The 15,822-nt window shown below is 38.0% G+C and overlaps 1 protein-coding gene across 2 annotated transcripts in view; it reads right to left on the minus strand.

Moving 5' to 3' along the window:
• LOC124556666 (oxysterol-binding protein-related protein 11-like) overlaps positions 1–15,822 on the minus strand; it is a 193,960-nt gene that overhangs the window by 109,842 nt on the left and 68,296 nt on the right. For both annotated transcript variants that reach the window (XM_047130635.1, XM_047130636.1), the window contains 2 exons: positions 15,628–15,808; positions 10,730–11,102 (listed from right to left, as the gene is read on the minus strand). In XM_047130635.1, the coding sequence (XP_046986591.1) occupies positions 10,730–11,102; positions 15,628–15,808 (554 nt within the window). The remainder of the gene's footprint in view (positions 1–10,729; positions 11,103–15,627; positions 15,809–15,822) is intronic.

The following is a 15,822-nucleotide window of genomic DNA, read 5'->3' on the forward strand; positions in this document are numbered from 1 at the left end:
TGCACTTTCACAGAATCTCTGCACCAAATTTACCTTCCCATAACACTGATTTTAAGTGATCTCTAATTTCATTTTTCTTCTTAGTATAACCCCAAAATACTTATATGGTATGACAAGTACAAGATGTTCACCATTAATTTTCCCTACAGTATACGGATTGTCCTGAATTTATCCACATTTAAACAGTACTGTCGCTGCCCAGACAAAGTGGCAATTTTTTCAAAATTGTTTTGCATTTCCTTACCATCCAGCAATTAGATTTTCCTCTACACAATTGCATCATCAACAAACAGACTTATTCAGAGGATGCTTACAACCATCTCTCTCATTTATAAGTCCTTGCAGCAATGAAACATTGATATGGTAGTTTCCTCGTGCTTAAATACATTTCTAATGCTTAATGTTGCTGTTTCCTGTCTTCTGTTTCAACAGAAGACAAGCACAGCAGTTTTAGACCTATTCATTGACTTTATTTATTACCAGAGCTTCCTAAAATTTTTGGATAGATCTTCCACCAGGATATGACTAAAAATTATTGTAGGCTTCATGCAGTCTTTCTAATTCATTCACTAGTGCTGCTAAGTATTCTCTATCAGTTTACCTGTAGTCTCATATGGTTAATTCCTTGTATCTAAAATAATTGCAACATCTGTCGAGTGCTAAGCACTCACTCAATCTTTACAGTACAAACAATGTTGCACCAAAGTATATGAAATATTCAAGCACCAGCACCTAGCCTCTCTTCCATGCCAGGTAGGAGTTACTGATAACCATGTAAGACATCACACGAAGTCATTACTGACTAACCCAATATTTTTTCAGAAATAGAATTACCTTTTGGAACAGCATTCCTTACAATATCTTTTATTCTCTACTTGATGATTCAATCTGTAGATATGTGTATGTATCTTTACGAAGTCTTCTGCCATCATCGACATCTTTATTATTATTCTATACACTTACATTTAGATGGCAACAGCAGTACAGTCTTTATGTTGTTATTGTTGTTGTGGTCTTCAGTCTGAAGACTGGTTTGATGCAGCTCTCCGTGCTAGTCTAGCGTGTGCAAGCCTCTTCATCTTTGCATGTGCACCGTAACCTACATCCGTTTCAACCTGCGTAATGTATTCCAGCCTTTGTTTCTCTCTACAATCAGCCCCTCCCCCATACCCAAGACACTTCCTTCCATTACCAAACAGACAATTCCTGAATGCCTCAGGATGTGTCCTATTAACTGGTCCCTTCTTTTGATCCCCCTCCCCCTCCCCCTCCCCCTCCCCCCCCCCCCCCCCCCCCCCCAAGTTTGATTCTGTACCTCTTTGTTAGTTTTTCATCTCTAGCACTCTCATGTAGCACTAAATTTTGAAACAATTCTATTATCTTATTGTCAGAACTTACAGACTGCTTTCAGCAGCTGATCTCCTAATCTAATTCCGTCAGCATCAACTGCTTTAATCTTACTACATTCTATTACTCATGTTTTACTTTTGTTGATGATAATTTCATAGCCTCTTTTCAAGACACTACCCATTCCAATCAACTGCCTTTTCAAGTCCTTTGCTGTCTCTGACAGAATTACAATCTCTTCCTGAATCTTAATTCCCTTTCCAAATTTCTCCCTGGTTTTCTTTCCTGTTTGCTCAGTGTGCAGATTGAATACCACTGGGAAGATGCATCAACCCTGCCTCATTCCCTTCTTAGCTACTCCTTCCTTTTCACATTGTTTTATTATTACAATTGCAGTCTGGTTTACATGTAAGTTATAGATAATCTGTCACTACCTGCATTTTATTCTTGCTACCTTCATAATTTCAAGGAGGGTATTCCAGTCAACACTGCCAAAAACCTTCTCCAAATCTACAAATGATAACAACATAAGTTTGCCTTTCTTCTGCCTATTTTACATGTCGTAGGGTCTGTATTGCCTTATGCTTCCCACAATTCTCAGGAACCCAAACTGATGTTTTCCAAGATTGACTTCTACCTGTAAATAATTTGTAACTGCACTTTGCAACCATGACTTACTGCACTGACAGTTTGGTAATATTCACAACTGCAAGCACCTGCCCTCTGCTGAAATGGAATTATTAAATTCATCTCAAAGTCTGAGGGTATTTCGCAGTCGCCCATAAATTGTACACCAGGTGGAATAGTTTGGTCATGATCATCTCTATATAGGATTTCAATAATTCTGAGGGAATGTCATCTACTCCAGGGGTCATTTTGACTTCAAGCTTCCTCTGTTCTGTCAAATTCTTCTCACAGTGTCATATCTCCCAACTCATCTCAATCTATTTCCTCTTCAATGAGCATTACAAGAATACTGTCTTATGTTTTATGAAACCTCAGTACATTCCTTTCACCTTTCAGAGTCCCCTCCTTTGCTTAGAACAGACTTCTCATCTGATCTCGTAACATTCAAGCAGGTGCTTCTTTTTCTCCAGAAGTTCCTTTAATTTTCCTATAAACTGTAGCTATCTTTTCCATATTCACAGATGTTCCCACTGCCTTACATTTCTTGTCTAGCCATTCCTGCTTGACAATTAGGCACTTTCTGTTAATTGCATTTTTCAGACGTCTGTATACCATTTTGCTTGTTTCGTTTGCTTCATTTTTCTATCTTCTATTGTCAGTAATTGATTCATTGTCTTGTGGATTATCCAAGTATTTTTACTGACTTCTTTTTTTTTGTTTTGGCTAATTGATCCTCTGCTACCTTCACTTTTTCACATCTCAAAGCTACGCAGTCTTGTTCTCTTTTTGCTCTGCCTCCCTGTTTCTGTCAATTGTTGCCTACTTCTACCTTTGAAACTCTCAAATCAATCTCCTCAATTTTCTATCTTTCTGTAATTTCTTCATTTTTAACCTGCAGTTCATAACCAATAGATTATGATCAGAGTTTACGTCTGCCCTGGAAATGTTTTGCATACATTCTTTCAATCTCATCAGCATCTGCAGTGCTAGTTGGCATACAAAGTTGTACTACTGTGGTGTGTGTTGGCTTCCCCTCTATCTTGGCTACGATAATGCACTCACTACACTGTTCGCAGTAGCTTACACCATTCCTATTTTCCAATTCACTATTAGATCTACTTCCACATTACCAGTGTTTCATTTTGTGTTGATAATCCCGTACTGACCTGACCCAATGTCCTATTCTTCCAGTCGCTGCACATCACTAATTCCCACTATATGAAACTTCGACAATCTGTCTTTTATTTTTTTATTTTTATTACCTGTTAAGGCACTTAGCATTCCATGCTTTGACCCACAGAACACAAGTTCTTTTTTCCCCTCCAGATGACAACATCCTTCCTAAGTAAACCCTGTCCACAGATCTGAATGGGGGAATATGAGGTGCGTTCAAAAATTATCAAACCTTCAAATTTCCCATGTAAGCCAACGAAGTGCAGGGGACTTTCTTCAGCAGAGAATTGGTGAGAGGCATTCACATGCCACATGCACTCGTGAATTTTTTCCCCATCAACAGAAAGCATCAGTCACTGGCAGTTGGACGACAAGAGATGACATGAATTGAATGCTCATCACATATCAATAAATTGTAAAATGAGAAAACTACTGGGCAGAAATACTGCATTAACTTTTGCCACCTGGAAACCATTTGCCAGATTCAACGTGTTTTTCATGGACAATGTCACAAGCAATTCACAGATAAATTGAATCAAATCTGCTAAATATCAATAGACAGTGAACCATGTTCAGGCAGACACTCAACAAGCCAAATTGGCAAGGTCATGAGCAAGAGCGGACTTTGGTCATGGACATCAAGTGTACCAGTGTATGGTAGCTTACAAATGAGACAGGGGTAATAATTGGATTGGCACATTCAAATTTGACCGACAGTTTGTATATGAGAAGACCATCTGCAAAATTCATACCAAAACTGCTGACAATAAGAGCAGAAACACCACCATCTGGAAATAGCAAGGGACACGCTGGACAATACAAACAGTAACCCTAACTTTCTGGACACTGTGATCATGGATGATGAAACCCAGATTTATGGGTACGATGCAGAAACCAAGATACAGTTACAACAGTGGAAACATCCGACATTCTCAAGGAAAAAGAAAGTACAACAGGTCTGCAGCAATGTCAAGGTCATGTCAGTCAGTTTCTTCAACTCTCAATGAGTGTTGTAATATGAGTACACAACACAAGGCCCAACCATCACAAACAAACACACCACAAGGTCCTCTGTTGTCTTTATGATGCTGTAGGCAGCAAAAGCTTGGCAGCTTCATCATAATAATGCACTTGCCCATTCTGCATATTTGATTTAGACTTTCTTCAGCAAACACAATATTCCTGTGGTTAATCAGACTACCTATTCCCCAGACATGGTTTCATGTGAATTTTGGCTACTTCCTAAGGTTAAAACACCCCAAAAATGATTTGAGTCAAGAGACGACATCACGCTGAATTCTACGGTCCAGCCAATCACCATTCCAAAAGTGTGTTCCAGAAGTGTTTCCAACAATAGCGGAAGTGCTGGTAAAAGTGTGTGCATTAACAAGGACACTACTTTGAAGGGGATTAGAGTTCTGTGCCTCCAAAGCATAAATGTATTTCTGACCACTAAAGGTTCAATACTTTATGAAGACACCTCATATTTTCCAAGAGGATGCCATCATCATTAAACCATACAGTAAAGCTTTATAGCTCCATGAAATATGATGGCTGTAGATTCCCTTTGCTTTTCAGCTTCTTGCAGTATTAACACAACAAGGGCATGATGGTTAAAGTTAAAAGTTATGATTAGTCAGCCATTCAGGAACTATATGTTGTAATGGCTCCTCAAAACGTACTCCTCTGATGCAACTGAACCTACAAAATGGCTACCCATATGGTAGAGACACACAAGCCTCACACCACCGAGAGATAGAGAGAGAGAGAGAGAGAGAGAGAGAGAGAGAGAGAGAGAGAGAGAGCGGGGAGGGGGGGGGGGGGGGGGGGGGGGGTTTGCACACGTACATGGGGGTGTCAATCTTTATGTATTACTCAAATAAAACACATCTCACAAACACTACATGTCACTGCAATACCTTAAACATAAATCCAAGAGACAACTTGATAAGCCCAACAACAAATGTGGTGGTGATAAAGTAATAAACAGCAAAAAGCTGCCAGATCAAATTTTGAAGAATCACAAATACAAAGTTCAGTACAGCACCAATTATCCAAACTAATTGGAGGACACTGATGTTCGAAAAACCGGTTTATTCTGATAATGGAACTGTATACTTTTATTTACTGTTTTACCCATAAAAACTACATATATTTATAACAACATTAATCTCTCATTATCCCAAAGGCAAGTACAATAGGAATATGTATAGTACAGCTTAGTAAAGAAAAAAATATATAATACATATGCATTTTATATGTACAGGACATATGTATAGAATTAATACTTAGAAAATCCTTAATTTTTCCTGACTAAGCAAGCCTGCCTGCTTACAAGCAGCTAAGCCATGTGCTTACTAGTTACTTTCATCTTGAGTTGCAAACCATTGCAAGGCAGTAACTAAACATGTAAATGCTTCAGAAGCAGCTTTTATATTTTCATCCACATTTTTTGGGCCACCAGTAGTTGAGATGATGGTGACATCAGTTTTATCAGTGATAAAGTTTACAATTTCACCATCTTGCACGATTTGGCACTCTGGATCTAAATTGTCAACATTCATCCATTCTTCAACGCCTTCATTCCATTCATGGTAATTGAATTTTTCAGCATATTGAGCATTTCAGACATATTCTGTTCATCATTTCCAATTAGACTCTTAAAAACTTTCCACCATACCCAAAATTTTATTCCAGGCTTCTTTTAAACCCTGTTCCTTTACACTATCCCATGCTGCTCCAATTGTGTAGGACACATCTTTCAAAGCAACACTTTTTCGATTTCTTAACAGGCTGTCTTCTCCTTCCTCTTCTATTCTATTTCTAACAATAACTTATGTAACAATCCTTTCTTGCAATACCATTTGAAAGTCTCAACAGTGCCTCGATCCAAGAGCTGAAGTAAGGAGGTTATGTCCTTTTTGTTTATGGTATCACATGATGGATGAGTTGGTGCTGGGTTCGAGGCAGTAATGTTTTCTTCCTTTTGCCGTTCTTTAACTGCTGTGCTTTTATGGAAGGTATGAAACTTTTTATAACCCATTCTGTGAAAATTGTACTATCCATCCACGCATGCTTCTGTGGGGTGCAAACAACAGGCATTGCGGATATATAAACATTTTTGAAACAATGCCATTTCTTACTTTTACCAATGATGAGCATAGGCAATCAATGGATAACAGCAGCATTAGCACAAGTTAAAGCCATTATACGACCCTTGCTTATTTTAGGACCATCACCTGCTAATTCACAACACGAAGCACAAGTTTTTCTTGTCAAAGTTTTCCAACTGGGCTCAGTTTTGTTAGCATTGCAAATGTCTTCATGAGCACCATCTTTTTCCCTCAATACATCCCTTAGTTAGATTTCGAAAGAATCAGCTGCTGAAAAACCAGCAGATACATTTCTCCTTCTATCTGATGCTCACAAATGCTGTGTCTTTACTTAAAGTGTTTTAATCAGCCCACGCTTGCTTTGAAATATGACAGCCCTCCAAGATTTGCATTAAACTGAACTGCCTTTTTGGTAGAATGGGACAAGAGAGAGGTTCTCCTTGTGATCTTTCCTTGTAAACAGCAACATATATATCCATGTTTGTAGCAGGGTGGAGGGTGACATGTACGAGCAAGTAACAGTTCAGTTATGCAGTCATCAGGTTGACTGACATTTGGATAATCAACGCTCTACTGTATGGAAGAACAAAATCAGTTTCCAGGAAATTTTAAAAAACTATTGTGGCCATAAACTTCTATACTTAATGAAGTCTTACTAACAAACCTCACTTCATAATATTAATTACTTTACTGTGAGAAGAACTGTTAAGCTCAGCAGTGAAAAAATCATTGCAAGACAATTTAGTACAACATATTTGCCGCAATACTTTCCAAGATAAGATCACATCTGTTTCAAATGAATAAAGCCCCTAGCATACATCATTCAATGGAAACATGTTTAGTTGTTCTGCTCATCTGAAACTGCATAAAACAGTTACCTAAATATTAAATATGGTATACATCTGTCCTCCTTCCCAGTCTCATTTAAAAACAGCTTGGGCAATACTGGTAACCACTGTAAATATTTACTTCAACTTGAAGAACTAGAGCACCAAGACTAGGGTTTTGCTCGGACCCTAAAAACTATCACTAGTCATCTGTGATTGAGATACATGTGCCCAGCAGGATGGTCATACAGAGTCATATATAGTAAAAGACATCATACATAATAAAAAGACAGTCCAATCAGGACACACAAAGGTCACAGTATGGAAAATAACAACAGATAGGGTTTTCCTAAGTCATTTCAGGAAAATGTTGGACTGGCTCCAAATAATAGGCCATGCCAACACTTTCCTCTTTTCTTACGCACTTCATTTGTAGAATGAAGTAATCTATATGCATTCTTGCTCTATCATCATCATCATCATCATCATTTGTATTAGTATTTTTTGTTGTTATTATCGTTACTAGCCAACAAAACAAATTGAAGGCTTGGCCAGGGTGTCAGCACCATCATCTTTACATATGAGAAACAAGGAGAGGCGAGAGTAATAGTGTACACTCCAATATTTTTACAAGTGGAGTACAGTCACACACTAAACATCTATACATCAACACCCTGCATGGAACAACAATTAAACAATGACTGGCACTTTTGTTTGAATATACTCCAAGTACACTGTCAATTAGTTAACATTTATTGACAGTGTAATGTCCATGAATCCACGTTTCACCTGAATAATTCTTAAGCTTCATTTTTGTGTAAACTTTAATGTGATATGCCTTTAAATAAAATAAAAAAATATTAAATTAGGCATCTTATTTCCACACGAAACCTGTGAAGTTTTCACACATTTGGCATTTCTTTTCATTGTGCATATCATGACAGAAATAGAAACAGAACAATACATTTACCTGTATCATCTACAGGATATTTATTGTATATAACTTGCTTCTTGTTCTGGATAGATATTGAACATTGGTATCCCTCTTGCTGTAATTAGCACAACGTGATTTTAGTCAACATTAACATTTTGTTTGCATTTTATGTCACCTTTTTCATCATCATTGGATCTCCTCCTCCTCCTCCTCCTCCTCCTCCTCCTCCTCCTCCTCCTAAACAACAACAACAACAACAACAACAACAACAACTTGAATGATGCTACCAAAAAGCCGATGAAGCTACCAACAAAGGTATTTTCCATAATCACTTTCCACAACCACACAGTGAGGAAACAAATGTGCAATAGTTCAAACTGGGATGGGACTGTACATAGTCATGTGACCAACTTAGTGTCCACTATGGCCAAATCTATGGTTCACATTGTTGAACAATACTGGTGATATTTTCATCCTGGAATTTCATAGTGCCATATATTATTGCTTCCTTTTCTTTTTTTACAAAATGGTACATGTATGTTATCGGCCAATATGACATAGTGGCTAAACACTGAAACAAGTTATTTAGAGAAGAAAGTGTTAGAACCTGATCTCAGCAAAGTTCCACTTGTGCAGAAATGTAGGAACACAGTGAGACAATAATGACTCTAAGATTTATTGTAGAAAATGGGTTGGAGATAAGTAAACCTGTGTCTACAGCGTTTCTAAAGGTAGCAGGGATAAACTGTGGGGGAGTGAAAAGTTATTTATTATCTGTACAGAAACCAGACTGCAGTTGTAAGAGTTGAAGGACACGAAACGGAAGCAGAAGCTGAGAAGTAAGCAAGACCGGGTTGTAGCCTATTCATGATGTTATCCAAACTGACATTGAGCAAGTTGCAAACAGAACAAGTGAGAAATTTGGAAAGGCAAATTTAAGTTCATGGAGAAGACTTGACAACTTTGAAATTTGCCTATGACAATGTAATTCTATCAAACACGCCAAATGGATTTGGAAACTTAGATGAAGGAAATAGATTGTGTTTTGGAAACAGGTTATAAGATGAACATCACCAAAAGTGAAACAAAGTTAATGGAATGTTGTCACATTAAATGTGGTGATGCAGAGGGAACTATATTCTGAAACGAGACATTAGAAGTAGGTGAGTTTTGTTATTTAGACAGCAAAATAACTGACATTAGCCAAAGTAAAGAAGATATAAAATGCAACATACAAAATAGCAAGAAAAACTTTTGTGAAAAGAGTTATTTGTTAATATTAAACATAAATTGAAATGTTAGGAAGTCTTTTCAGAAGGTAATTGTCTGCAGTGAAGAATTGCGTGGAAGTAAAATTTGATCAATAAACAAGTCAGGCAAGAAGAGAATAGAAGCTTATGAAATGTGGCACTACAAGAGAATGCTGAAGACTAAATGGGTAGACTGGATAACTAATGAAGAGGTAGAGAATTGACTTACGGAGAAGAGAAATTTATGGCACAACTTGACTAAAGGAAAGTATTGGTTGATAGGACACATTCTGGGGCATTAGTAATCATCAGTTAACAGGCGTGCAGGCACGCACACACTCATGCACGCCTGTCAGACACAAAACAACTAAACATGAACGGGAAAGAATTTTATGTGAATTTGACATAACTTAATTCTCACTTTCAATATGCCAGTTGTATCTCACAACATAAAAACAGGATTCAACAGCCTGAAGTTTTGGCTATAGTGGTCTAATCTTATGTACTGTTTCCAATGTCATAATCATTAACGGTACACCCTTAGAAATCAGTCATACTGTGAGATACGTATGAGAACCTCTGAGGAGTTTGTAAGGTAGGAGGTGATGTACTGGTGGCACAGTTTTAATCTGCCAAGAAGCTTTGCATTTGATTTGCCAGTGCACTTTCCTGCACTACACATATGAACATTGCATACATTGTTTGGTAACACAGATGGAACTAGTATGGTGTAACAAACAATGTTATCTGGCTGTTAAAAAGTCTATTTAACAGGCACTTGAAGGCAATGGTAGTAAGACATTACTTACAATAAGATCTGCAGCAAGAGTTTATTTTATGGATCACGAACAATGAAGCTTTTTGTTGTTCTTCAATCAATTATATACAATGTCAACACTAAAATTATCTTGCTTTACTGAATGCAGGTTAATGTATACAAGTGATAGGCCTAGTGAAGCATGAACATACCTGGATAGCACCTATTACAAGACTCATATGTCCTTACTGAGACAGAGAGAACATTTACAAATCCTTCACGAGTTGTATTTGCTGTTCTGCACACAATTTCCAGGCCTCACACAAAAATTACGAAATGGAATGACAGTATGCTACATTTCTTACAACTGTTTGATTGAGCCAATTATTGGCACAAAACTACCAACATTTCCCATAATTACCAACGATTTCTTACATAAAAAAACATTCAAATACTAAAAAAGTACAACGAACTGGAAAACATATTTTTGGCAAACAATTAATTTTTAAATACAGTATGTAAATGTCCAGCCGAGGAGAAATTTTACATTTGTAAACATTATCATCTGTCAATATTCCTAAATGAAGAAAATTTTGAAATTAATGTTTGAGAGCTCAGCACTGCAGAAAAGAAATCAATGTACATTAAGAGCTAAAAAATGTGTCTGATTTAAGACCATAAAAATTTTAATGATAATATACCCTTCCTTCTCATCTGGTGCTTCCAGGTATGATATGAAGCCCGTCTGTCTATATGGTACACAGTCTGGCAGAGATGAAGCACTTGTACCAGACCTGCTGGTATTGCTTTCCAATGAAGTTGTAGAGACTGATGTTAAGGCACCACTATTTGCACCTGGCACTGTTATTTTGTTTGTGCTGATTTCTGCATACGACACAAAATGAGAATTGTTTGGTCGATTTGGAGGTGGATGCCTCTTCGAGTTATTGGCTGCAATGGAAGCAGCAGCCTGCTGCTGCTCCAGAATTGAAAGGCACTGACGTAAGCAGCTCACTGTTGCTACACTTGTTGCTTTCAGGAGTAATAACATTTCATCATTGTGTCTCAGGGCCCCTGTCAAAACCAACAAAGTTTTCATATAAGATATGTATTGTGTCAAAGTATTGCTCACAAGGGGAGGCCACGACATTGGGATCACACATTTACTTCAGACTTTGTACACCATTAGTGGGCCATTAAAAAAAAACAATGTGCAAATAGTAAGGTGCACTACTCTGGCAATTCTGAGAAAATCACAAGAGAAGTCTTACGCGTCTACTATGTAACTGATGTATCTGTGTGAAGGTGCCAGTCATAAGAAGTCATTGTGTGCTGAGGAGGCTGTGGTTCGAGTCCTGCTACCACTAACTTTTTTAATCTTTTTTTATCATCACTGGTCACATTATTTCATTTACATGACATTTTGAAAAAAAAAACTTCTATTTGCAAGAACTATTTGCAAAAAGTTTCAATTTACGTTTTCCATGTCTGTAAGACAAATACCATCCTGCAATGTGTGATGTGTAGAGCACACCTGACGAGTAATTCTACATTACTATTGTGGTCTGGCAAATTGTGACCTACTATATTACTGAATGTGAATAACATCATTCGAATAATTATTTATCGAGGTTTGACTTGGGCTTTCCAAGCCTGTCACTTGTACTTGAAAATTTAATTACAAATAGTAAATAGTCAAGTAACATATCAAAATTCACTACAACTTCATGAAAATGCATGTTTCCTTTTTTCCTCTTCATTATATTACCTTTCAAATTTCACATAAATTAAATATTGTGACCAGTGATAAAAAAAAATTGATTAAAAAATTAAGTGCCACAGGGATTCAAACTGTCACCTCCCCCATGACCCATTTGCAAAGCACGAATGCTAACCAGTTGACCACAACAACTTCTCATGACTGGCAACTTTGCACAGAGATGTCAGTTATGTAACAGATGTGTAAAACGTCTCTTGCATTTTCTCGGAATTGCCAGAATAGTGCACCTTACTACTTGCACATTATGTTGTTTTAATGGCCTACTAAAGCCATACAAAGTTTGAAACATCATGCATGGCCTCCTCTTACCAGAACAAAAAATATATTACGAGAGGCAGATATACAAGGTAAAACAAAATTCAGATTACTTGACAGGAATATCAAAAACATAAGAAAAATTTGAAACAATAGGAAATAGTTTGGCAAATGATAGGACCATTCAGAGTGTGTAGCTCACAATTCAGTATTAAACATATCAAGCAGATATAGTTTATCAAGAAGTGGACAACTTGCTTGTTCTGTAAGTGTCTTGTTTTGTCTTTCCTTCAATATTTTCCACAATGATTGCCCACTTTCAAAACCATCACAGAAGTGTAGAATATAAGAACTTGCCTTTATGCTTATTTTAAATGTAATGCATCCCCCGTAAATAAGCAAATATACACTTATACACTAAAACATTTTCCTCACAAAGTAGTTAACTGTGACAATAACATCCAAAAACTATGGAACACTAAAAAAGGATTAAAATATCTTTTACAAATAACAAAAAAATAGTTTAATCAATAAAAATAGAGAACCCAGTTGCTTAGATTGTGATTCATCTGTAATCCCCTCCTCCATCTTTCTTCTAAGAAAGATAGGTGTGCATTATTAACAATAATGGGAGGAATTATGACAGGCTGACAATTTCAGTTTGCATATACAGGGTGAAGCAAAAGTCGTACACTCGGGCTTCACAGCGCGACTCTTCACATGCCAGCAATAAAAAAGGTCTGTCACAAAATTTCGTCTGGCGAGTTCATCCGGCAGAAAAATGATGTTAAAGAGTGGCAATCTGGCAACACTGTAACCATATTTATAGTAACTAACCCTGTCACCTCACACTAGTTCTGCTGTACAGTTGGTGCAGTGGATCGAGTTTTGGGTTAGCATGCAGGAGGTCGAGGGTTCGATGCTGGGTTGGGGTAAACTTTTTTTATTTGCTAATTTCATTCTGACATATCAAACTTAGCATACACCGTTTCTTAGTTCATATGTATCCTAAATTTAAAACATTTTGTAATGCTGGACATTATAAATACGTGGTTAGACAGGTAAGAAACAGACAGTTGAAACAAAAAACATGTCATAGGACAGAATAATTACAAAAACATTATCAGTTTTGAGATACTAAAGATGATAGCACCGTGCAATAACACAACATCTACTTGTCATTTCTACTACATGTACTATGAGCACTCAGATGTCGCACATTAGCAACCAGTGACAATAATAAAGCTCATATTAATGACCGTATGACCTTCACAAAGAATACGTAGTCCTCAGAACAACAGATACTCAAAGCGACCTCCCTGCACATCCAAACATTGCAAAACCCGTCAGATCTCACAGCTCTTGACCCTTCGCAGCGAAGCTGCATCCACAGTAACAAGAGCAGCATGAACACGTGCTACCAATTCTTGTTGTTGGAACCATTCACAGAATTGCATCTGCTGATGGTGATCTGCAGAATGCAGGTGTTGCATCAAAGCATAATGATAGGGGTGAAGCCCATGGTAGTGCAGCGTGTTAACGACCTTGTGTTGCAAGACATGCAGCTGTCTTGCTACACTATGTGTACTTCGCTGAGGTTCATGATGTATGACCTCCAGAACAGCTTCCTCAGTAGCTGGAGTATGGTGTGTTTATGGAAGACCTCTGACACATGATTGTGGAAGAACAGAGCCTAACTCCCGAAGGTGCAGCTCCAGACGACGAAACACATCTTTATCTGGATGGCATCGATGAGGATATCTAACAGCATATTTGTGAGTTGGAATACCAGTCCAGTTATCGGATGCACCAAGGAACAGGAACATACCCATATACTCATCGTTTGTGCATGCCATATGTCTGTCGCGCTGGTTTAGAGGTCTACAATGAGAAAATTCGATACATGTACACATGTACATTACAGTCTGTCACAGGCACTTTACTCCACTCTCAACTACTCCCTGTCTGGTGGATAGCACATGCAGTACAAACACATCGTCAGTCCTGCACGCTGTTGCACCTAACATGCATTATCCCTTTGACACATATTATACTGCACGATTCATCCCGACACCGCTAATTGTGAAATGTTCATTTTTGAATTACACTGTTTCCCTAATGGTAACAGATGTGATGTTTCCACAATCCCGTCGATTATGATAATGATGATGATAATAATAATAATAATAATAATAATAATAATAATAATAATAATGTATTGACATACACACTGAACAGCAAACGGTAACCAGACTCAATGTTGAAAGGCACAACTGTTGTTGTTTATGGGGGAGGAGACCAGACAGCGAGGTCATTGGTCTCATCGGATTAGGGAAGGACAGGGAAGGAAGTCGGCCGTGCCCTTTCAAAGGAACCATCCCAGCATTTGCCTCGAGCGATTTAGGGAAATCACGGAAAACCTAAATCAGAATGGCTGCACGCGGGATTGAACCGTCGTCCTCCCAAATGTGAGTCCAGCGTGCTAACCACTGCACCACCTCGCTCGGTGAAAGGCACAATTAATGGGACCATGGTGGTGATAAACAAATAGTAACCAACTTTGGACATTATTTTCAAAGTATGTTACTAGTCCTACTGTCCCTAACAAAATGTAATGGACCTCAAGGAGGCAAGAATAATAGTTGGTACTAATCTATGCGACCATTGGAGAAGGGTACAAGGAAAACAGGTTTCGCTTCTAGTAGGTGAAGTAATGTGAATAAATTCACGCCAAGACATTGAAAGGGCTTCTTTCAAAGCTAACCAATCTTCCATTTCTACAATTGTAGTATGTAATTGCAAATGTTTTCTAGAGGACCTGCTGCAATCGCTGTTGACAATCAAGATGCCAGATACCACACCACCTGGACTACATTTACCAAATAAAAAACATGTACCTTAACCTAGGATCAAACCCTCGACCTCCTGCATGCTAACCCAAAACTATCCACTGCACCAACTGTACAGCACAACCAATATGAGCTGGCAGAGGTAGTTACTATACAAGTGGTTACAGTGTTGCCAGATTGCCACTCTTTAATGTCATTTTTCTGCCGGATGTACTCACCAGATGAAATTTTGTGAGAGAGATGTTTTTGTCACTGGCATGTGAGGAACCGCACTGTGAAGCCCAAGTGCGCGAATTTCACTTCACCCTGTATGCAAATTTGAATGGCTAATGGTAGAGCAGTGCCATGACAGGCCAGGAACCTCAGCATGATACATAGTTTAATGTGATCGAGAACACCAACATCAACAGTGAGTAGCCTGCCTCTGCCCAATTTTGATCTCAGTCATGGAATTGCATCTTGGTATCATTTTATTGTCTGGATATCCGAATAATCAAAGAGGGTTTCAAAACCAAATATAAAAAAAGGTGATGTACAATTTGATAATAACTTATATTTGACAGTCATTGTGTGTAAGATCATGGTCAGATTTGTAACAGAATGGTGGCTGTTGATTGTTGGACCCAAAAACCAACTATACTGTCTGGTAAAAAAAAAAAAAAAAAAAAAAAAAAAAAAGATTGAAGCTCATACATTTTTCCTTCAAGGTACCTACCTGAAGCTGGTAGCTCCTCAATTTCCTGGCTCATAAGCTGACAAGACTGTTCTGCACGATGTATGTGATCACGCACCGTAGCAAATGCATCAAGCAGCTCTAGAGAGTACTGCACTTGTGAAACAGGTGCTGGAGCATGTATAAGGGAAATGTGCTCCCGTGGTGGTAATGGTGGATTACTCTGTGCCACAAAAA

Source organism: Schistocerca americana, chromosome X (genome assembly GCF_021461395.2).
Source record: "Schistocerca americana isolate TAMUIC-IGC-003095 chromosome X, iqSchAmer2.1, whole genome shotgun sequence".
Lineage (NCBI taxonomy): Eukaryota > Metazoa > Arthropoda > Insecta > Orthoptera > Acrididae > Schistocerca > Schistocerca americana.